Source organism: Semicossyphus pulcher, unplaced genomic scaffold (assembly GCF_022749685.1).
Source record: "Semicossyphus pulcher isolate SPU_LCO1_2020_fin unplaced genomic scaffold, fSemPul1.0.p SCAF_3, whole genome shotgun sequence".
Lineage (NCBI taxonomy): Eukaryota > Metazoa > Chordata > Actinopteri > Labriformes > Labridae > Semicossyphus > Semicossyphus pulcher.
The window spans coordinates 22,951,021-22,975,305 of record NW_027211704.1 but is presented as its reverse complement, the minus strand read 5'-3'; the positions used below and the strand labels follow the sequence as shown (position 1 = coordinate 22,975,305).

General features: G+C 39.5%; 3 protein-coding genes across 4 annotated transcripts in view; 1 reads left to right on the top strand and 2 right to left on the bottom strand.

The window, feature by feature from the left end:
- Nucleotides 1-10,671, bottom strand: part of LOC138605399 (ataxin-7) — a 32,016-nt gene extending 21,345 nt beyond the window's left edge. Inside the window, exons 1-4 of the mRNA XM_069677624.1 lie at nt 10,526-10,671; nt 8,716-8,815; nt 2,565-2,777; nt 2,302-2,370 (exon numbers count right to left, since the gene is read on the bottom strand). Of these exons, the coding sequence (XP_069533725.1) occupies nt 2,302-2,370; nt 2,565-2,769 (274 nt within the window). The 5' untranslated portion in view covers nt 2,770-2,777; nt 8,716-8,815; nt 10,526-10,671. The remainder of the gene's footprint in view (nt 1-2,301; nt 2,371-2,564; nt 2,778-8,715; nt 8,816-10,525) is intronic.
- Nucleotides 10,672-11,799: 1,128 nt separating this feature from the next.
- Nucleotides 11,800-14,503, top strand: thoc7 (THO complex 7). The gene is made up of 8 exons (XM_069678446.1): nt 11,800-11,843; nt 12,087-12,207; nt 12,312-12,439; nt 12,590-12,676; nt 13,186-13,243; nt 13,356-13,422; nt 13,523-13,592; nt 13,758-14,503. Exons 1-8 carry the CDS (start codon nt 11,825-11,827, stop codon nt 13,811-13,813), a joined length of 606 nt encoding a protein of 201 aa, XP_069534547.1. The 5' UTR covers nt 11,800-11,824; the 3' UTR covers nt 13,814-14,503.
- An 811-nt stretch (nt 14,504-15,314) lies between these two features.
- On the bottom strand, nt 15,315-23,381 carry LOC138605316 (interferon-induced GTP-binding protein Mx). 2 transcript variants are annotated; one of them, XM_069677475.1, is made up of 12 exons: nt 23,117-23,381; nt 19,548-19,685; nt 19,281-19,435; nt 18,954-19,092; nt 18,666-18,864; nt 18,471-18,549; nt 18,268-18,390; nt 16,745-16,886; nt 16,512-16,670; nt 16,346-16,422; nt 15,989-16,252; nt 15,315-15,895 (listed from the first exon to the last, which is right to left on the bottom strand). In XM_069677475.1, exons 1-12 carry the CDS (start codon nt 23,301-23,303, stop codon nt 15,671-15,673), a joined length of 1,887 nt encoding a protein of 628 aa, XP_069533576.1. In that variant the 5' UTR covers nt 23,304-23,381; the 3' UTR covers nt 15,315-15,670. The 2 variants fall into 2 exon arrangements, with proteins under 2 accessions (XP_069533576.1, XP_069533577.1); XM_069677476.1 differs by lacking the exon at nt 23,117-23,381 and adding an exon at nt 22,143-22,229.
- Nucleotides 23,382-24,285: the final 904 nt, after the last annotated feature.

Genomic DNA, 24,285 nt, shown 5'->3' with positions numbered 1-24,285 from the left:
TCCCATTTATTGTCATTGGGAGCCTCTCGGACTTTTGCGTTCTTAAAGACACGCACACAGGCAAAATTATTTAGCGGTGAAAATGCAACACTATTAAGTCCCCTTTCCAGCAGAACTGGAGTGAACCCTTTCCTTAACAGCAACGCAGGAAGAGAAAATAGAATTTAAACCTGGACACACACTGATGACATCATAAGTGTGGGCCAGAGTCATGTGAGCAAGGTGAAACGTGCCGTCTTTCATGGTGGTCATTCCTAATTAAGCGTGTTTAAATGTGCAGCCGTAATCTGGTTATGATTGGGGTTTTTAAGGTCCTGGCTGTGTGTTGTGCATGTAAACAGCCTGGTTTCATAAACCTGGACTAGCTCTTATCCTGATTTTGAGAAACCAGGATTAGTGATTTAGAGTAATCATGTTGAAAACAGGAAACTGTGGCATGTAAACCCCCAATCCAGGTTTCTGCACACTCTATGTTGGTACACAACACAGTGACTGAGATACGGAGAAATCATGACACAACTGCACACATATTTTTCAAAAACCTGGATACTGTCATAACCATGTATACAGGGAGTTACTTAAGTTTCATGTAAACATCTTATCTTGAATAAAAACCAGTATAAGGCTCAAAAGTAGGATACTAATGGGCATGTAAACGCACTGATTGAGTATAATTTCGGACAGACTCCCTAATCCGAAACGACATTTTTAGACAACATAAAGGAGGAAAAAAAACAAACATGGGCTCCTCCAAAATCACACATACAATTCAGTGTACGAAGGAGGATTTTTTTAAGAGCAGTGCAATTTTCCCTGACAAGGATGCATCCTAATCTTGGTGTCCTAGCAGCTGCAAAGTAATATTTGACTTTCCCTGCTCATGTGTGCAGTGAGAAAGAGCTCCTGTCCTGGCCTAAGAAAGTAAGTACTTCACAAAGTGCAGTCCATAAGCAGCACTAACATGACACCTTTCATTTAATGAGGAAGGCTTCCGACTACACTGTCAACTTGTTGATACACCAGTCATTCCGTGTTAGCTAGTTAGTATACAGGTTAGATTTCAGATCAGTCTGTTAAATTGCTCTAGCTTGGTGAGCCTGCATAGAGATGTATTATTTTATATTCTAATTGTACGATGTTGTTGAGGCTCATTCTAAATCCAGGCCTGCCAGCAGGACAAATCAACCAACGCTAAATGAGGTGTTTCCAAAAATAAATTTGAAGCACAAACTGCACTGAAACATTATTCTGTAGCTCAGAAGCCAGGTGATGTGTGCTTCTGGCATTTTGGGCTTAATCACCTATATCTCTAGTCTCTCATGTTAGAACCTTTTCCTGTTTCTGCCTGTAATAGAGGAAATAAACATCAGCCTTTAAAAATCATTATTAGTAAACATACAGCTTGTTTCAGCTTTGTAGAGAAATCCTGGTATAACCTGTGATCAGTTACTAGTCATCCTATCCTATCATTTTGTCATCAGAGATGTCTCGTGCTTCTGTTCGGCAGCCTTTAAGAGTTTATATGTTCAGGGCTGAATAAATCAGAAATGTACATTACATGCTGGTGGGCGGACACATACTTCAAAAGAAATGAGGAAGTGAACTTGAATGTAGCATTTGTTTATATGAATTTACATGACTTTTTAGTCAAAAACATTATGGTTAGTCATATTTTGTGTTGCAGCAGTGTGTGAAAAAGGAGCAGACCATATCATAACTTCATATAATTTAAAAAGGAACGGTGACTAAGAAGAAGCTTGTACTAAAAGTCCCATTCACTCTTCCACATTAACATATACAATGGGGGTTCCCCTGTTGACGTTTATACAAATTAAATTATGAAAATGTTGGAACCCTAAAATATTTTAGCCCACTAATGTTGTTTTTTTTTTTACTAAAATAAGGATAAACACGAAATATTGTAGAAGTTTTCACATGTTAAATAGCAGACATGTTGATAATGAACAATTAAGTTTATTTAATGCACTATTTAAAAAGTGTATTACACTGATATTTAAATTTTTGGGCCTATACCCGAGTAAAGCGAGTGTAAGTTGTAAACCGTTTAGTTATTTCAGGTATAGATGTAAATGTCAACTACCACACCAATGACACGTTTTTAACTTATTATATCCGGTTGTCCAGTCAATTCCTAATACGCATGATTTACAGTAGGTTTGCATGTTGGCCCAACAACGCGTGTAAAGTGTTTGATCCATGTGTGTGTGTATGTGTGTATGTGTGCAAACCTCCAGAACCAAAATACACCTTTGGCCCTACAGTAAAAAAAAACACACTCACCTTCTCTGCACAAACGCATGGCTTCTCGATTTTTCCCGAAGTCTTTGAAACTTTCTTCCGATTCAGCACCTGAAAATGAGGCGATCCGACACAGAGACAAATAAATAGTTGCACTTGCTTGCCTGCCCGTGCTGTTGCTACCAGTAGCGTTTCTTCATATTACACCAAAAACTGCATGCAATCGGCCAAAAAAAGGACAGGACTGGCAACTGCCGCGCTCCACCTCGCTTCCTCGCGCACATTCGGGACGCTGGGGAACTCACCGTCGTTGCCGTGGAGTTTGGCGGCGTCGACCCAGTTGCTCCAAGGCTGTCCCAGCATTATTTCTGGACTAGGCAATGATCTCCGCTCCGCAACAGTCGCCATTGCTGTGGAGCCTTCTCCCCGCTGGATCTGCTGCTGCTTCAGCTGCTGCCTGGCCGCTCGGCGCTGCTCCCCCCTGACGTCATCCTCGGCCCTTTCCGACATTCTTTCCGCTACAATGTAACAACACAAGAGTCAGCGTTGGTCGCGTTCGGGATAGGAGGACTTTTTCAATGATTGACACGGGCAAACGCGTGCTGTTTCATCGTGCCCGCCTCTCACTGAAGAAAAAAAAAAAAGACTGTGTGTGTGGCCACTTTGACAAGCAACAAGTTCAAAGCTTAGACAAAATATGACACACACCGCATTGACATGCAGTTTATGTGAAGTTTTACGGGTCCCTGGCTGGTTAGCCTCCTTTGCTTTAATCCCTTTTACATGTAATACTAAACTAATTGGCCTGGTGGTTAATGTTGAACCTAGCTTATTAAATATGACGTACACATATATAAGCTTAGGTTCTTCCTCTTTACACAAAAATGTAAAGAAGCAGTATAATATTTATATTAAAAAATTAAAACTAATATAATCATTAACATAATATTTGTGTATAGTAATAGCCCTACAGTACATATTGATTTATAGTATGTTAGTGTATGACAGCATTTCTTGCAGAGACACATCAGAGCTGTTAATATTTTTGAATATTTAGAGTCAGGTTGTAAGAATTCACTGTCTCTGTTTAAACATCTCATTCACGACTGCCATTTTTAGCAAAAGGGTGTGATAAGTAAATAAATAAAATAAGAGACTTGACTTTATGTGTTTGCCAATCAAAAAGGATTTCACTTTGAGATGGTTGTTAAACAAATGTGTCTTGGAATCTTGATTCACTTTCCATGCCAAGGCGTATGTCTTGAATCCTAGGAGATGTTTAGGAGAGGCAGACATTAACCAACAGACTGTTGTGAGCCCTTACGCGCCACAATATAACAAAAAATATTAACAGGTTGGTTTAATCTTAATGAATGATGGCCTTGGCCATCAAATAAAGACAGACTCAAATTAGCTTTCATTACTGTTAATTCAACTAAATGTCTAATAATGTAACACTTAATTAGATTGATGACCGACTTGATAGCATTCCCCTGGTTGCTAACTTTTCAGACGTTATCCACAGCAGAGTTGTCTTACTTTCACTTTCACAATGAAATGTTTGTGATCCGCCCAAATGATGCACATTCAAAAGAAAAGCTCAGAAGCAAGAAAACAAGAAATGGAAGCTCCTTCTGTTGTCTTACCAGAAACAAAATGTAGTTTAGATAATGATTATTCTTGTAAAAAGGCCAATTATTACACTGATTAACAAGACTTACAAATGCCATAAACATGTTTAATTTTCATCTGTTGTTTCCTGCTATTTAAGAATGAGGAACTGATTTTTTGCAGCCATTTTCCATCTCAAATAATCGGAAATTCTTTAGATACAACCACCTGTCAGTTTAAAAGAACAACAAAGACAGTTTAAGCAGCTCTCAGTGCTTTTTTAAAGATCAAATGGAAGATATGTGAGAAGAAAATTCTATTAAAACGTTAAATGTGTTTGGTTTGGAATGTATCATGAGCAGCCTTGGTAAAAATGACCTTGGTCCTCTGTTGCTAGTTTCAAGAGTAAAGTTTAGAAGCTTGACTATGTCTTCAAATCAAGGCTTAACTGAGAAATACAAATCAAGAAGCTTGCCCTGCAGATGTTTCCAGTTTTTAACATTAAAAAAGGCTCCGTTTTATTTCCTTCTTCTTTATTCATCGCATCTAGATCCCCTTCAGTCACCAACTATTCCACTATATCAAAGAGATTCAAAATAGATGGTTACTTAAAGCTCCTGTGAGGAACTTTCCGTTTATGTTGATTTTGGCGCCCCCTATGGGCAAAGCTGTACCTCCTAACTCTTTGCTGATTTTGTCCTGTTTATGCTATATAAGTGGTGGTTTTGAACAAAAAATCTTGTCTTGCTTTCTTTAACAGTCATATGGATCACTCACTTAAAATTTTTGCCATGGAAAATGTAAACAAAGGCAGCGTGCAGTTAATCAATTTGTCTGACACCTACCCCCCGCCAGCAGGTTCAGGCTTTAAAAATAACTATTTAGAAATACCCAGTCTTGTCACTGACGGTCTGGTTTGCTTTTATAGGTCATATATAGTAATCAGAATAAATTTCAGTCTGTATAACCAGTGAAAATCTCCTCACAGAAGCTTTAAGACATCTCAATTGACTGAATCAGGCTCCTCATGCTATAACCCTTCGATTCCACAGGATCCGTCACCGGCGCGTTCCGTGTGCGCCGCGACCTCCGGAGTCGATCGCGCCCATTCATGTCATTGATAGTGATTCCACAGCACGCGCCGCGGTCCGTCTCCGGCGCATCCCAGAAGCGTCTCTCCGCTCTGCTCTTCTAAAGATACGCGCCGGGTCAATTTTTGACGGAGGCCGCTTCAAACACGCGTCAAGCTCAACAGAGCAGATCGTTCCAAACAGGAAGTCACACACGAAAGCAGCATACAGCATCCGGTCATTTCAAAATAAAACACCATGTTCAGACTGGTACAGACTCCCGTTTTTTTCCGTTTATTTTATGATCAACACGCTGAAATCTCGAAAAAAGAACACTTTTAATTAAGTCGTGTATTCCTCCATGGTTGAAGCACAAAAATCACGGAATGATTTCCAAATGAGCAGATAATGAACCTCGTAGGTGCAAACTTAACTGTAGTTTGTGTGTTGCTCTGCTAACATTGATGTTATTGCGTGATTTCTCAATTCTCGCGCTATAATGTAGTTTTCCCTACGTTTTCCCGCTTCTGATCTTGTGATCTCGCGAATCCAGCTGCTTTGGCCAGCGTTCCGCTTAGCTGCGGACCAGACACGCTTCCCGTGGGCAAGGGCTCGCAATGCTGACGGACCAGAAACGCGGCGCAGACGGAACGCGCTGGAGACGGATCCTGTGGGATCGAGGGGTAAGGATGATGAGCCTCAAAATTAAGCCGTACAATGAAAATGAACTGTAAAACCAGTTGTTACTGGACTTAGCGTCCATAGGATTTTGAAGACACAACTTAAATGTTGAAATTGGACCATTTACTGGACCCAACAAATCTAAAACTGGCTGGTCAATGACATTTTACTTTACTTCTTTAGTATTCATATGGACACCAAATACAACTGAGTGCAGACATAACCAGCATATTGCTAGATGCTTTAATGTCTTGGTATTTTCTTGTGAAAAATACTAAATTAAAAAAGTTTGCAATACAGCCAGCAAACAGGAACACATAATACTCTAGTATTAGTGATTTGAAATGGCCCTTCTAAATAATATTAGTGATATGCACAGAACAGTGCAACATCTCAGTTACATGAAAGACAGGCCCCACACAAGAAGCCCTCCCACCATGACATAAAACATTAACAGTATTTTTTAAGAGGCATGCATAGCAAATAGTTTTTCTCTTTAATCAGTAACTTTTCCATTCAGCCACTGCCACAAATTATAAGATCCTGCGGATGACATTTTTTTTTATTACCAGTCCAATAATAGCCTTCATTATAAACCATTTAATTTATGACATATTTCCAAATATAATCTCTGGAAATTATACCAGCTGGAACCTTATTTGAGATGGATTTTTTCTGTGTTAAAAAGCTGTGACCATGTCAATAAAAAGGAAACACAAGTTTTAGGGATGCACGATATTATATCAGCAGATATGTCATTTTTCTACAGATATTTTCTGCCGATAAAACAACACTTTAATTATGCCTAAATGCTCGATGATTCCCTAAAAAAAGAAAAGAAAATGTTACATACAAAGTTTAAGTATTTTTCTTATATTACCCGGTGAATGTGTACATTTTAAAAAGCACTGTATTAGGTTATTTCTGCATCTACCAGTGGGCCACTACAATAAAAGTAGGCATGAAATCAATTCCACTACAGGGGAGACTTGATGTTCTCTGCAATTAGGTGGAAAAAAAACATGTGCCTTATATATTGGTATCGAAATCAGCAATCGGCAAAAAGGGTTGGAAAATATTAGCATATCGGGTATCGGCAAAAAATCTAACAACCTGCATCCCTAACAAGTTTTTAACTTTTTTACACATTACATCACACATTGTTTCCAGTGTGCAATCTCTGGAAACTAAACGTGACAAACTAATAATTAGAGTTGTTCTGACACCAACACCAGTGTCGGTATCTGCTTCCAATATTGCCTAAATGCGGTGTCGGGTATTGATGACATTGCCAGTCATCGCACCGATTCGAGACCATAACCAATCAGCCCACAAATATGAACTGGCTTTGGGTTCATCATGTGCCAATAACAGCGCAGGGCAGTGTTTTTCCACCAATATTATGTATATGTTTTTAATCACACCAGAGTCAGAGGAATACTCGATATTGGCCAATACTCAAGTCTAGGTTTTACATCACCTGCAATACAACAGGGCACCAGAACAAACTATATCCTCAATGGAAAACGCCTTAACAGAGTCCCTACATATCCTGAATATTAAAGGGTCTATATGTAAGATTTTACATGTATTCATCATTCAAATATAATTTTTTATTGCAAATGTGTGAAGGGACAGTAGAGGAACTGATAAACTGAGACCTTGCCCAACTTCCTCCATTGCCCCTAACAATGATTTTTATGTAAAGCACTCGGGATGTTTTTTCCGCGAAACAAGAGGATGTGACTTATCTGCACGCTCGCGATTACCTCTGCCTAGAGCTCATTCTCCACCACTACAGTCAACAGTGTGCAACACAAGACAACGCAAGCTGTGAAATGGAGATGGCTAATGCCAACAAACGACCGGCACCCACAACAACACCAAACAGGAATGTGACCGACGTCAGGGGGAAAACTAGAGTCAACATCGGCAGGGAATGCAAATCATGGAGATCTTTGATTGCTTTTGGGGATCAAAACAGACCTACAACTTATTGTTGTCATAGAAACAAAACCTGCGTGCAGCGTTTTTTCACTCACAGCAAAAGTGCTTCATCCCAGCTCTATTCAGCTGCCCTGCCCTGCCTGGCTAATGTTAGCTGATGCTTGTGATGCTGGTTCGCCGGCATCATTTTCCGTATGGTTACGAAGCACAATGCCAGAGTCATGCGCATCATCACAGCTCTCTCCAGCAGCCCTGCCCTGCCAATGCTCGCTAATGCTTGTGATGATTTACTGGTTCGCTGGCGTAATTTGCCGTTTGGTTACGAAGCACAATGCCAGAGTCATGAAGTGTATTTATGTAAGAGCTAGTTGGCTAACTTTAGCATACGTGCTAACGTTATGACTACCAAAATATTATCTGAGTTTGTATGTCAGTTATCTAGCTTGACAAACTTAGCCAACTAACATGACAAATGGTGTTGACTTTGGCCAACATTAAATCATGTAGCAGAACAAAGCAATTGTTTTCTATTTGGCAATATCATTGCATTACCTGCCTAGGCTTAGGTTAGCCAGCCAGCTGTAAGCTGGCAACAAGCAAACGTTAACTTGTCTGCTATCACAGACGATTTGCCACGTAGGCAACGTAGCAAAACACTGTCGAGTGGATAACATCAGCTAACTCACGCAGACTCCTGGGGCTGATCTGGCTGGTAATTGAGTAATTTGCTGTTTGGTTATGAAGCACAATGCCAGATCCATGCAGTGTAGTTATGTTAGAGCTAGTTGGAAAACCCAAGCATGCTCGCTAACGGTATGACAACCAAAATACTATCCGAGTGTGTATGTCAGTGTTGTCATTCTAGCTTGACAAATAACTTCGCCAGCTAATATGATACTAACTTAGGTATTATGACAAACAGTGTTGATTTTGGACAACATGATGCCGGTCAATGAACACGTCTCAGTGAAAAGTAAACAGAGCCGATCAGTTTGAGACTGAGCATGCTCAGTTTCATGTGTCTTTGGCAAAAACTTGCTGATGACTATGGCTTTAAAATTGATATATGGAACACTGATCTGTTATTAAGAAAAAGATTATTGTAAACATCTCTAAAATAGAGTAATGAGTTGCAGTGGGATCTTACCTTGGCAAAATAAGAAAAAAAGGAACTTATTTGTAACTCAATCAGCCGATCCTCATCAGTTTGGGTGAATGCTGACTGCCACACACACCGGAGAGGAATCCTGGAAACACACACAGGCCCACACACACATAGAGGCAAGACAAGTCAGAAACAGCTTCTTTTTTTCACTATTTCTTGATAGAGGTAAATGGATAATATTGCTATCCAACACTATGTCTGGAGAGTAAAACTGTCGTAGCTAGGTCTCGTCATGGAGTTCCCTTCAACTTCCTGTCCAGCCCCCCAGCAATACTTTTATTAGACTAAGTCCAAAAAGCTCAAGTATAATGAATAACATGAATGAAGGCTCTGTTCCATGTTTGCATGTTATTTACATTAGTGAGTCGGCATGTACTGGCACCTGCAAACCTAAGGTCAATTACGCCATTACCAAAGGCATTCACTATCCAGACTCTATGGATGTCTTGGATTTATGGAGAAGGTACTTTTTTTATTGTTAAAATGTGATAAACGCAAAATAATGTCATATTTACATCTAATGACTTCTTGCCTTGGCCAGTAAACTGGCCCAGAGATTTTTCTTTCATTGTTATTTATTGGGTGACAGGCCTGATAGTTGATGCACTCCCACTAAAGAGTACTACTGCCCTACTTCGTAAACCACTTCCTCAAACAGTAAAAACAGTTACAACAGTTCCCTGACCTTTCAAGCAGTACTAACATGAAACGTTTAAGTGCCATATCTCTAATCTTTCATCGAATCAGAATCAGATTTATTGCCAAGCAGGTTTACACAATAACTATATCATCCTTAAAAACTGCACTGCCTATAATGGAGTTCAAAATAAACATCAAAATTTGACCATTTTAAAACCAGACGCCCACTGCAAATTACAAATTGAAACTAATAGAGGGCTTTTAGGATTAGTGGCTGTTCTTTTCTCTTATAGATGAAGACAATAGCTGCACCCCTATAACTAGTTATAAGAGGCAGGCAATGTGGTTGAATTTAAGTTGTGTTAAGAGTGGTGAGGATATTTGTCAATTTAAATGTATATCCTAAAACAAACAACTGATACCCACAGCACTGAACTGTGGTCTGCTGTTCACCTCTCACATCAAACAATCCAGAATCTCGTACAACCATAACATAACATGATCATATTATCACAAAATGATCATACATCATACAGAATTTTCTTCCAGCCCTTATACAAAGTACTTCCACTGCCAATGACATTAGAGTAAATGTATTGTATTAACTATGATTTAACTTTCCCAAATGGTCTGATATATTTTAATAAACACCTTACTGCTCAGCTTAGGCTGATTTCAATAGTGGATTGGGCTCTACAAAGATAGCATATCAAAGGCCAAAAATGGCAAAACATTGAAAAGTAGGTGTGAACTTTATAGGACAACTCAGTTAGCTTGCTAACATTAGCTAGCAGATACCAACAGGCAGCTGTTTAATTGGCTAGCGTTGCTCCCACCTCTACAACACACTTATTACACTAAAGGACATGATTTTTGCCCAAAAATAGAAAAGTCAAAGTAAACGTCAATCGTACAAACGATATGTGAAAGAGACTTTACGTATATCAGGTGTTGTGTCATGAAAACAGGCTCTACACAGTGTGGGTCTGTGACTGGTACAAACGTTAATAGAGAGCAGTGGTGGCTACATTAGCCAGCTAGCTGAAGCCTATAGCCAGCCATGACTAGCGTTAGCGGGGAAGCTGGCAGAAGCCTGACAGCACAGCAGAAGTCATTAGCAGTCGTCACGGATCGACAAAAACTTCACTCTTACCCAGACTCTGGCTGCTGTAGACGTATACGTGACACCAGGGAGATACAAATCAACTGGATGCACTGGGCAAAGGAGACAGAAGACGGTAGGAAAGAGCGAGTGCAGTGCTCAGCCTCTGTGGAGGTCTTCACCTGGTGCTTCCATGTCTGTTTACCAGACTGCATTCTGGGACAGAGACGTCACTGCGCCAGCACGCACGCACACTCTAATGACTTAAAGCAGCTTCTCCATCATCAGGGTATTTTGGTCTGTTATCTTCAGGGAAATACAATGGCAAGGGCATTCATCTGGAAAGCATGCATGCCATATTGAATTTGTCCTTTCAATGATGTAGGTGAAATATTTAAATTACACCTGTAATTAGGGCTGGGCGATATGGCCAAAAAATCCTATATCGCGATATACGATAGAGACAATATAGAAGAACACATACGATAGACATATTCATATTGTTTTAACAATATATTTTGTCATATTGCCCAGCCCTACCAGTAATCGTGGATCACTGGTGTAATTGTTGTATACTTGGCAGGGAAAGCATTCCCTGCTCTCCCCCCCCCAGTGTATTTATACAAGTACATGTAAGTATTTAACCCATTTAATAACATTATTTGTTAAATATCTGAATTTTTGTTGTATCCTGTTTTAAAAAGTCAAAATAGACTAAATCAATGTTGCTTCATGTTACAGATGATGTTAATATTATAAGTAGCCTATCCTAAATGTTGTATAATGTTGGCCTTTTTCAAAATTTATATTTATTACTATTGTTGTCATTATTATTTAGAATATTAAAATTTTTTCCATATGGAAAAAAAAGGCAATACAACTTATTCCCTCCAAAACGATGTCAATGATACAATATATTAATAAAATAAAACAAACAAAAAATAATGTAAAACAAGAGGAAAGGAGAAAATAAATAAATAAATAAGAAAAAAACAAATCTACAGTCTACATGTACACATTCATAATCATACATATACATACTAATGTACATACATATACATACTAATGTACATACATATCCACACATCTACAAATCATATTTTTAAACTTTGTATTTATTTTGTATTTATCTTTTTGTATTTGACTCTTTTTTTGAAGAGACTTAATTTTTTACATGTGTTTTATATTTTAACCTGTTATAATATTTGTTCAATAAAGCTTACAAAAAAAATTTGAACCCCACACCGTGTTCGCTTCTGTGGCCAATCACCGTTGTCAGTCCTTAGAGGCGGGGCGAGGTGTTTTGTTCACTTCCGGCAGTTCAATAAAGTTATTTCACAAGGCACAGACATGGGAGCTGTTACAGATGGTAAGTAACTTTACGATTCATTGATTTCAATTCTCTGGTAAAAGCCACGTGTAGAAATGTGCGCCCAAGCTCTGATTAAAGTCATATTTTCCCAGATAAACTGCCTAAAACGATCACATTTCCGTTAGAAGCCGTTTGCTTTGGAAACAGCTAACACACAGTAGCCATGTCCGTCTGCTAGCTAGCATTTAGCTCAGTGGCTGTTGAATTGACTGTATATTAAAGGCTGTTTGACTATTGTAGATGAGGTGATTCGGAAACGTCTTCTTATTGACGGAGACGGAGCTGGGGATGATCGCAAAATTAATTTGCTGCTGAAAAGCTTCACCAAATGGTGCAACTCGCCTGGAACCCCAGAGGAAGGGTACGTCGGTTAATATTTAAAGACCCTAGCCTTGGACATTGTCATCAATAATTATGATAACAGAACTTGATGCCAGTCATAAATCTTCTTGTTATTCATTTCAGGTTCACGCAGTATCAGAGGATGTTGGGCACACTGGCCCAGTGTGAATTCTCCATGGGAAAGACATTAATGGTTTATGACATGAACCTTCGCGAAATGGAGAATTATGAGAAAATTTACACTGATATTGGTAGGAAATTAGGATTTTCTGACACTTAGTGAAAATATATACACACCCCATTCATGCATAGTTAAAGCATTTTATCAGCTGAACAACAAAAATCACCACAAAACTCTGCATGTGTGTTAAAGTAACCATATCTCCACCTTCACGTTTCAGAACAAAACATCACCTCTGCACATGAGAAGATAGCAGAATGCAAAAAAGAAATTCAGAGGGCAAAGAGAATAAGAAAAAATCGCCAAGGTAAGAATCAATAACCTTTGTTTTGATTAACAGAAAAAAAAAGATAAAATAGAATAGTACTTAAAATATTCTCAAATGGTTGACATGGTAAAATGTTAGAAAAAAATCTGTGCTTAGTATAGGTTATTGATTTTAATTATATAGAGCAGAAAACAGGTGTAATTCATGATATGATTGCTCACAAATGTTTTTAGAATTGGTGTAATTTTAAAAATCAAACGGGACATATTTTTACAGACAGCCATCAGATATTTTGGGAATTTAGTAATAGCAGTTGGATAGAGAATATATTCCAAAATGCAAAAGGCCAAGTTAAACTGAGAAATACATTTTTGACTTGAAGAAAAGGTTGAAAAATAAGCATTCATCTTTTTTTTTCTTGTTCACCAAAGATATGAATCATTTTCGAAGAAATTGTAATGATATAACGTGATAATAAAATGTCGATATTTGTGATCAGTTAGAATTTCTGTTTATCTCACATTTTCAATGTGGTTCTGTCCTTCCAGAGTACGATGCTTTAGCTAAGGTTATCCAGCAACACCCTGACCGACATGAAACCCTGAAGTAAGTCAGCTTCCCACTTGTTTTTATTGACATATGAAGATGTTCTGCTTCATGTTGTCTAACAGTTTTGGCTTTCATGATGATGATCTTAATGTTGTTTTAACCTTTACAGGCAGTTGGAGGCACTTGACAAAGAGCTCCAGCAACTGTCTCACATCAAGGAGAATGTAGATGCAAAGGTATAGCTAAATACATGTATAGTCTTTTCTATTCAAACATGTCATTTCTTTAATCATTAGTGATCTTTATTAATTTTTTCCTTCCTTTTTTTCCTTGCAGCTGGAGTTGAGGAAGAAGCAGTTCCATGTGCTACTTAGTACCATACAGGAACTACAGCAGACCCTTGATAGTAAGTAATATTTTGGATCAAATGTTGTGCTTTTCATTATCCCTGTCCTGGATGCTTAACTCTGAATAGCTGTTGATCTATACTTTATTCTATAATAGCAAAATGTTGATCTGTAAAGTTTAAAATCGGTAGAGGTACCCTGCTTATCACCTTTCTCTCTCCTAGATGACGAGAAATCAGAAAATGACGACCAGGGGAGCCCAGCTGGGGATGGGGAATGAATATGTAGAGATCCTGACTGAAATCAATGAACTTCTTGTTAAATGAATTTGTTTTTTGTCTAAGACTACTTTTTGTATGTATTTTTGAATAAAATTGTTGTCCATCCATCCATTATCTACAGCGTTTATCCTGTTGAGGGTCGCAGCAGGGCTGGAGCCTATCCCAGCTGTCACTGGGCGAGAGGCAGGGTACACCCTGGACTGATTGCCAGTCAATCACAGGGCTGACACAACATAGAGACAGACAACCTTTCACGCTCAAATTCACACCTACGGGCAATTTTAGTCCCCGATAAACTTAATTGTGGGAGGAAGCTGGAGTACCCGAAGGGAACATGCAAACTTGGCCCCCGACTTCTGAAGCTGGATTTGAACCAGGAACCTTTTAGCTGCGAGGCGACAGCGCAAACAGCCTCTATAGTGGACTATGATAGATAATAACGAGAACAGACTAGAAGAACCTGTATTATTGATTCACTTTGTGTTGATTAGCCAAGAAATGTTTGTAGTATCAATCATTACGGCGACTACTTGGCTCCGAACTTGCTAGTGACCTAAACACAAATCTAGTAAGAATCATTACTTAAACATGAGGTACTGTTTAATGCAGCTGTGGGGCAAAAGCGTTAACCACTGCACCACCGTTCAGCCCCACATCTGTCGTGTTGAATTATTTTTTATTTTATTAAAATGGGAGGTTTTTGTACAACTCTAACTCTAAAGTCTGTTAATTTCACTTTTTTATTTGTGATTATTCTCTGAGGTTGTTAAAATGACAAGTCATGATGAAATATACCAGAGATGCGTCAATTTACTGTATCATCTCATTGCTTGAGAATTGGTCTGGAAGTCAGGACTAAACCAACTTTGTATTTACATCGCTAAAGCTGAAACACAACATTTGCGTCTTGATGGTTGAGGTTTTTTTTATGTACTCAATTAAAATATCCAAACACATTTTCTAAATAGCCAGGATTACAACTATTTTCTTTAGCTATCAAGCTGGGATTACTTTTTAACAAGTTCCTCAGTAAAACCACAAGAGGGAGCCAAAGTATATTGTTTTGTTATAAACCTCGGTCTGTTCGGGCCACAAGTTTGACCATATCCAGCTAAAATTTCAACAGTGTGAGATCAGTAGTAGGCAGCTCCATAAAGTAATGTTTAAGACATAAAAATTATACTCGATGGGCAGAATCTTTATGTGCCTTTCTAATGTGGAAAAAGCTCTACGATCAAACTAACATGAAGCACTTTCCTTCAGCTGCTGCACATTCTCTGCAGCTGTACTGTTCTGGAAGATGATAGTGGATTAGCAGAACAGTTTGTGTTTTATCATTTTTATCAAGTCACTAATGAATGTGTAAAATATGAAACTTGTTCAGGGAGCATCCTGTATGTTTTGGAATTTCAAAAGAATTCCAAAAAAGATGAATTTGGAATTGTTGTTGTAAATGTAAAAGTTTGAAATAATACGTCAGGAATCATACATTGCCTGTTTATTTAAAATTGTCTAGCCATTAGCAGGAAACCACAACTAAGCATCAGTGTTAACATGTTTTTTAATCTTCGCTATAGAGATGAAGAGATATCTAAGAAACAGGATTTGTCCTGTGGAGTGACGAGCAATAAAATACATTTCAAAGTGTCAAAAAAAAATTTAGAATGAAAAATGTATAGAAAAATACATTACAGTACATATAAAGCGAAACCCCACGATGCTGATTTTGACCGTTTCAGACGTAAGCAAATCTGTCCATTAAACAGAAGACAGAAAAAGTATATAATCCTTGAAACCTGTTTATGACAAATGAAAGAGGTAAAGTATGTTCCTTCTGTTAGAGGAGGTCAAGAGGACTAGAACTTCATCAGGTATGCGCGGGCCTTCATGAGGCGGCTGAGGCGACTTTGCAAACCGGACCTCCTGCTGCCAATGTCGCAATCCTCCTTCAGCAAGAACTCCATATTCTCCTTGTCCTGTAGCACCTGCAGCATCTCCCTCTGCATCTGGACGGCTGACTCCTGCAACATCTGGTAGCGGATCACCATGGGGACCTGGTCCGCCAGACGCTGGCTGGCGATCTGAAGGAGGAAAAACAAAGGTTTGAAAAATGTAGCAACTGTTTTTAAGATATTGTTTTTGTTCATGAATCACCCCTCTGCATTAAAACTTACTTTGTAATATGATTTAAGGTGCAGCATCAGCTCCTGAAGTGTTGCATGATTATCCCGATGATACACAATAGTCTGCATTTTTCTATTTTGTTTTTTTGAATAGGCCACCTCCTCCTCCTCCTCCTCCTCCTCTCTCTTTCTATCACTCAAACTGATGCTGTAGGTCCTGTCCTGAGAGTAAACAAGCAGCTCCATCTTGAACTGGGTTCTCAGAAAGGATTCAGCAGCGCTTTCTTTTTCCTGTTTTATGGCTTCAATCTTCGCCTAAAAAAAAAAAACTCTGTTCAGTATAAACACAATTAAGGAATGCTGCAAATTTTGGGGGCCAAATTCCCGACAGTGCTTAATTAGGAATACCTTGGCTGTTTTGACAAGGTTAGGAAATCCGGTGAAGCTACTTGTGGCCAGCTGGATGAACACCTTCCTAACAGCATCTAGTGGAAATGCAACAAGATACAGCGGCTTGATTTCAACTTAGCACAACAAATAGCTGAATAAATCTGTCATATATTCAATGATATACCTCCTATGTCCTTGAGTCTCTTGACAGCAGGCTCTTCCAGCTGTTTGATCTGCTCCTTGACCATGGTCTCAAAGGTCTTGTAGTTGATGAAGCCTGGCAGCTCTCTTCCACGGTACCTCTGTTCATACTCCTCCACCTCTTTTTCAATCCTTGTGTTAACTGCAAAACACAAACATATGTTTCAGAGTCCAGCTAATGGATGGCTTTAAACCTCATCAAAATAATAGACTCACACTTTTCTCCTGAATACTCCAGGTGGGCGTTCCACTTCCCAAACTCTCTTCGGAGGATCGAAAAGACGTTGAGCCTGTCTCCACACTTGAGTTCCTCTCCCGCGGTCAGACTGATGGCATCCTGAGTGAACTCGGTCACTTTCTGCAGCACACATGTGACGACAGAAACTGGTGTTTACAGGTGTTTTATATTGACTTATCAAATATATAAAATTCATATATAGAGGTGAGCAGTGATGTTGGCAAGGCAAGGGCAAGTTTATTCATAAAGCACCATTCAGACACAGACCAATTCAAAGTGCTTTGCACAGTTAAAAACAGAACATTATGACAGACATACAATATAGAATACCAAATATAGTAAAATATAAAAACAGGTCCGGGCTGAACAATGCAACAGTATATGCTTCTACTTAATTATAACTCGTTATAATTCTTCTTAGTTTTACCCAGAATGCTTTTTTCATGACTCATCTTGAGTCCCAGACATTATTTCTCAGCCCTTATAACGCTCTACGTACGCTCTCTACGGGTTATCGAATTCCCTGAATTGTATTTTTTTTTTTTGTCCCTGAGTCCCAGACTACTACAGCTGTAATATGTAAAATATTCAAATAGGAAATACAATAAACTGTAAAATTAAATATCAATCAGAAAGGTAATAGATTAAAGTAGAAAATCAATTAAAATAATTTATTAAAATAGAAGAAGTGCAGACAAGGGGTCCATAGTCAAAAAATAATAATTTAAAAAATTCAGCCATTAGAGAGTAAAGTAGGCAGTGTGAAAAAAGGAACGTTTGACTTAATGGTGGTCAGAGTTGGAGCGTGTCTAACATCATCTGGGAGATTATTCCAGGAATAAAAAATGTGTTTTAATACAAATTATAGTGTTTAACTTGCATTTAATATTATATGGTTGTAATTATGGTTAAGATAAGATAATCATTTACTGATCCCCAGAGGGGAAATTTGGGATTTATCTTCTTGTATGTTGAAAATGTTTACCCTATAAATATGTTGGCCTAATATATATAAAATGTGCTGTATAAATGGAATTGTCTAACTTTTTGAGAAATATGTTTATACTTTTTCTTTCAGACAAGAATTGTATGTTTTCCTTTTACTCTCTGAGACTGTTTGCAGCCACCGATGACAACAATATTTTGACCAGTAACGCAGCTTTTGTGACCTCTGTTCTTATGGTGGCAGGTTTACATACATTAGTCAACTATAACTGACCACACAGTCAGATGTAGAACTGACTTATTTAAGAGTTTCATCATGTTGAGAATAATACACTGCATTCAGCCAAACATCCAGCTAAGTAGTACGATGCAGTAGTAGGTTTTAGGGCCTAATAAGCATGGCATTAACTTTTAAAGGCAGATTAACACATGTAGTTTGTTTCTTAAAATGATTTGCTTGGTTTAAACCTTTAGCTGCATTGGAAATTGGGTGTGATCATGACTGTGTGAGCGTTTGTCTTTGTGGCAAGGTAAATGTAATGCAGAGAAAACTCACATCAATGAGGAAGACAAGTCTCTCAGCAGGGTCAGGTGGGGGTCCTTTTCCATATCTCTCCATCTCCTCACGAGTCTGTGCTAGCTTCTCCTCAATCTGCTCTTCAAGTCGAGGCAGTGATCTCTGCAAATCACACAAGGGTCAAAGGTTTAACTCCTACACTTAAAAAATTCTAATTTATATTGTAATTTGTTAAAAATCACCTCAATATGATGCACCAGCTCAAGTGTAAGTTTCTCAGCTAGTTTAGGAACAGTTGCATGATCTTCATTGTAGAGAGTTCTGCAGCATGAGAATAAATCTACTGAGTACACGTTATTTTGCATTTACATATCAAATACCAGAACTGATATTTAATCATGACAATATTTAAGTTGACCCCAAAAGCACAAACTTACTGGAAATGCATATGTTCTTGAAAGAAGGCCCTCTCTCTTTCTATTGCTTCAGTAAGAGACACCTTGTCCATGATGTCCTTCTGACCCCGGCACTTGACGATCATGTAGCCCTTCTTCAGGTGGATCACCTCGTTATGCACAATGTCAACCACCGTCTCTTCTGTGCCTTTGTCCACCAGATCAGGCTTGGTCAAGATACCTGAGCGGAAAAAAAAAGTCAGATAGTGAACTATTTAAAAGACAAGTAACTTTACCAAGTGGACATTTTTTTCAATCAGCTGTTTTTACCCAAAGTCCTCTCTCCATCAGGATCCACCTCCTGAGCCATCTTCAGGGCCTCTGTGGTCGCTATGTCCACGTTACATGGAACAACCACCAAGCTGATGGTTTCTTGTTTATGAATAAACTTCTGGATCAGCCTCTTGATCTGAAAATATGACATCATATTGTACATGAAGTTTTACAGCTATCAAATCACTTTTGTGCTTGAGTTTATTTTATTCAGGTAATGAGTAAATATAACAGTCTTGGCGCCTTTAGTGTTAGGAGACATTCATGGCAGTCTCATTGCTCTTTAGCCTAACAGCCTGTTTTCGGGACACTAAACAAAATCACCTGGTCTCCAATGTTCTCTGGTTGTCCCTTGACAGCCACCCTGGCGATGCCGGGCAGATCAATGAGCGTCAGGTCTGGAACATCAGGAGAGGCGATCTCCAGACTGATGAGCTCATCACTGATCCCGGACCCGACCCCGGCCATTTCATCCTGAGCTGGAGGGATAGGACACAATGTTTGATTATTTTAGTACAAAGGGTGAAATTTCAATAAATTCATCAATACTTGTTTTTTGATGTTGAGTTTAAGAATGCAGTTTACTGTTACCTTCTCTGATCTTTTTCTCCACATCTGCAGGGTCCTCTATTTCTTCCTCATATGTCTGGTAGCTTATCTTTCCGAACCACTCCTCTCCTTCTTTCTTCCTCTTCATCTTCAATTCGAGAGGACATCTTGTCACAATGCCTGAATTACGGAAGAGTGAAAGACAAGAGGAAATCCAGAGTGACTAGTGAAACTCTGAAAAGCAGTAGGCTAACTCAGATAACAAGACACTATTAAAAGTAGGATCAACACTACATCTCCAGGACCATCAGCACCGGCTGCCTGCAAGGCTGCGATCTTTCCCCTCTGCTCTTCTCCCTGTACACCAACAGCTGAACCTCCAGTCATCAGTCCGTCAAGCTCCGAAAGTTTGCGGACGACCCACACCACCCTCATTGGACTCATCTCTGGTGGGGACGAGTCTGCCTCAGGTGGGAGATTGGAAATCTAGTGACCTTGTGCGGTGAGATAGAGCTTAATGTTCTAAAGACAGTGGAGATGGTTGTGGATTTCAGGATGAACGCAGCCACACCTGCCCCAATCACCCTCAGTGACTCCGCTGTCCCATTGGTTTCTGAAGAAGCGTTTGGAAGCCCGAATTGCGCCGCCGCTGGGGGTCGCCATATTGGAAATGCCAGAGACGGCTTATCCAGAGGCAGGCAAACAGGCGGAGCGCGACCGAGCTACAGCCTATGGCTGAGCTCTATGGGCGGGCCGCATGAATCAGCCAGCTACGGCTATGAAGCTAGGCTATATGCTCCTCAGCGTAGCTAACGGTTATTATCCATAGACTGTATAAATCATGAATCAGCTGGTTTGACTTTCCCAGGAGGAGATTCTGTCGGTGACTGACGGCAGGTGTTTAGTTATCAGACTAAAGAAGTAGCGGACTCGCTGCTCGCTCGCCCGGTGAGAGAGCGGCGAGCCGACACGTAACGGGAAACGTAAAAGAACAGGGGTCCGTTTCACAAAGAAGGTTCAACAAACTCTGAGTCTAACCCTGGACTCTGAGTTGATCTACTCTGAGATAGGAAACTCTGAGTTTTCGGTTCCAGAACAGCTGATCAGAGTTAGTTCAATGAACTCTGAGTAGGTTCACCCGGAGTTAAGTGCGTGCACGCTGACTGTAAAAAGCCAGCATTAATGGAACCCTGATACCACGAGTCACCATGGCAACGGTACACAAAAAGAGGTCCTCCTACGTCACACCAGTGGAGCTGGAAATCCTCATGCGGACGTTCAGCGAATACGAGCATGTTTTTAGAAAAACAAAGTAACACAGCTGCAGCTGCAAAAGAGAGAGAAGCGGCGTGGGAAGAAACTGCTGCTCGAGTTAATGCGCAAGTTTGAACTGGTCTTTTTATTTAATACTTAATCACGACCGGAAGCTAAAATTTATATTAATTTAGGAGCAATCCAGCGGGAGAAAAAAACATACATGGAAGCACTTCAATCATATTTTAAATATTAAACTAATGAAATATCATTCAGTGGCTGTTTTAATGTGCATTAGCTTTATCCCTAACATGATGCTGACTTCACATACATTATAATTCATGTTGATTAAACTGAATGTGTTAGTTTAAAAAAAAAAAAATCCAATAACTTACGCCGTCTTATCTGAGCGCTCTCGGCAGTGTGTGGTGGAAAATCTAAAAATGATGACTTTGACACAGATTTGTCTCTTGATTTTTTTAATCATAATTAGAAAAGACTTTTGCAAAGGGGTCAGAGCAGCACAGAGACGCAAGGTTTCTTCTTTTAATTCGGTAACCGCTCAAACACACGTGAGACGGGCTGAATGAATGAGGAAGTAGAATGAGAGTTTTATATTCTAGAGGGAGGAGACAGAGCGAAACTCTGAGTTTCCTGAAGTAAACCTGCTCGCGACCAGGTTAGGTTCATAGAGTCTGTTACTACGGTAACTGACCGAGAGCTTAAGTTACCTCCCTTTGTGAAACGGAAAACTCAGAGTTTCCCTCATTTCAGGGTTAACAGACTCAGAGTTTTCAATAAACCTGCTTTGTGAAACGGACCCCTGGTCTCTTCATCACTACGGTCCGCTGTAATCTCTCCGGGGAAACGCCAACAACTCCTGACTCCTATTTACTGACCGACGATTAAATAAATAAACACTGCACAGGCTAACAAGCAGCTAAAGGGAGCACAGTATACCTGCTACTTAGTGCTAAAAATATTTCAATACAATAACACTAGCATTTAACTCACCGAAAAGCTGGAGCTCAGACTTCTTGCACAGCCATAAAGTTCCATAAATCCCACAGAGACAGATTATTTGTCCAAACTTTGAATGAAAAAATCCCCAAAAGTCTCCAACAACACAAACAGGTGAAGTTAAGCTCAGTGTCTGTGTGTCTGTGTTGACGTCTAGCAGACAGCCAGCAGGATCCACCTGTCAATCAAGTGATCCGGCCCCTATGATTTAAGGCTTAATAAAATTAAAACGAGTGTGTTATAAAAAAATTCAACCCCCCAGAGTTATCTTGAAATATAAAATGAGCTATTTATAACAAAGCCGTTTTTTGTACCAGGCTGTAAACATGTTTATTTCTGCTGTGAAAATTGGCATTTCCCCACCTGCTATAATGTTATTTCTTGTTTTCTGGAGCCAGCCTCAAGTGGCCACTCGAGGAACTGCAGTTTTTTGCACTTCCGCATTGGCTTCATTTTCCAACACCGGAGGTTGCCGCTTGTCCAGTACCCGATCCGTCCCGGCTGCCCGGTCCGTTATGCGCATGCGCATACTTATTCCTGCCCGATTTGTACCAGACGTGAACATTTGACGGCAGCAAGTCTTTTTTTAAATTACTTTATTAACAACACAATATTAGACAAATATACTACACTGCAATACAAGTAACAGTACGTGGCCGTTATTAGAGAACATAAAAGCACAGAAAGGTTGCGTAACTGCTTGTTTTATTAACATTTAGAACAGAACAGATCGGACAGTCGGGACGGATCCGCCGATCGCTACAAACGTGTCGTCTCTGCTTCTGTTTACATCGAGTAAATACAGAGGAAAGTCAAATCGGTAAAAGCTTCACAATAACTAAAACTCAATACATCTAAAGCATGACCCATCTGTGGTGTAAAAGAACACATTAACTGGTCAGCTGAAGTTTGAATTAACTTGTGATGTTCCGCTGTGTGCGGCTGCGGATGCAAAGGCGATCTCAGAGCTCGTTTGTATGATGCCTGAGCACTGACGTGCACAAATGACAAAACCTTATCCACAAGTAACTGTCAAAAACTCTTGAATTCAGTTTCTACGTTATCTTGCTGCACAGTTTAAGGGAACTCCAACCTGCAAATCAGTTTTAAATGATGTGTTATGCAAGTGACTGTGTCGATACCAGTTTAATGCTACAATAAACATTGTTCATGTTATCTTTTTTATATTTGTGCCATGACAGCTTTAATGTGTTAATACTTTCATACAGAATATAGCACACGGAGTCTGAAGTAAGTATGCATGCTTTAAAGCACAGTGGATAGATTGGTAAATGTATGTCAAACTGTGGTGATACGATGAAGAATATAATTCTTACCACTTCCTCTCGGCAGAGCCACACCTGACAGCGCTTCCAACACGGAGCTCTTCCCCGAGCTTTGGTCTCCAATTACGGCGATAGCCGGCAGCGCCAAGTCCTTCTCTACACCCAGGGAACGAAGAGAGTCAATGAGGTCGATGCAGGGACGCACCTTCTCCTCATACTGCTGGTTCAGACTGTTCATGATGATGACTTCTTGTCCCCTTTGACGATACAGTGTTTTAAAAGGAATAAACCCCCTTGATAAGAGTCTTATTTCACTGAAACGAGTCTACAGCTGCAGATGCTGTAATGCCGGTGTTTTTGAGTGTGGCAGGTTTAAATAGAAGGAAAAGAAACGGAAACCTAAGTTGAGTTTCGTTTCCTCACCTTTCTGCAATTTCAGTGCCACCTATTAAACGACGGTAAATCAGGATGGACACTGTTTCAACCAAAAATACCTGGCTGAAATAACAACACACGTTTCAGTCATTCATTTAAAAAAAATGTGTGTCTGAGTCTATAAAACATTGATGACCCAAAGCGCTTATAAACTATTGACTTCAGATGATTTCTCATCTCTGATGAACTCCCACAGAGAAGGGTTTTATCATTTATAAACTCTACAGTAAATTGCCATAGATTGCATTCGAGGGGTGCGCGCTTCCGCGAGGTGCATGCTTTTCTCGGCACTTGTGTTGTTTGTTACCGAGTGTGGCACACCTAAATTACTGTAAATGAAACAGATAGTGAGGTTTTATTTCCTCGCACTTTTCTTCTTGTTTCCTGTTCATGCATAATGTTATTATTGCAGGGCTGGATCTTAGGCCATGGGGTAAAAATGAACTTTGTACTAACCCCTGTACTATATTTCACGATCGCGATCCAGCCATAATTTAATTTAGAAAGAAATGCACTATACAAGAACAACAGAGATGAAAATGATCTAGGCCTATTAAAACAAGGTTTTAGTGCTGATCATGTTCCCCCAAATTGATGTGGCCACAAGATTGGGTAATAAAGTTGTTGCTATATCATTTAAGTTTTTCATGCGTTGGTGAACGCAATTTGATTTGATCTACTTAAAAGCAGTGACTAGAGAGCTTACACAATTAAAGCACTAATACAGGAAAAGAGGGAGAGAGAGAGAGAGAGAGAGAGCGAGGCAACAAAGAACCTCAGCTGGA

Coding starts and splice junctions, on each gene's coding strand:
- LOC138605316 (XM_069677475.1), bottom strand. CDS start 23,303: ATGAACAGTCTGAACCAGCAGTATGAGGAGAAGGTGCGTCCCTGCATC. Junction 19,436..19,547: donor GGAGAAAAAGATCAGAGAAG/GTAACAGTAAAC, acceptor CTATCCCTCCAG/CTCAGGATGAAATGGCCGGG. Junction 15,896..15,988: donor ACCTTAAATCATATTACAAA/GTAAGTTTTAAT, acceptor TTCCTCCTTCAG/ATCGCCAGCCAGCGTCTGGC.
- thoc7 (XM_069678446.1), top strand. Junction 12,677..13,185: donor AATAAGAAAAAATCGCCAAG/GTAAGAATCAAT, acceptor CTGTCCTTCCAG/AGTACGATGCTTTAGCTAAG. Junction 13,244..13,355: donor GACCGACATGAAACCCTGAA/GTAAGTCAGCTT, acceptor TAACCTTTACAG/GCAGTTGGAGGCACTTGACA.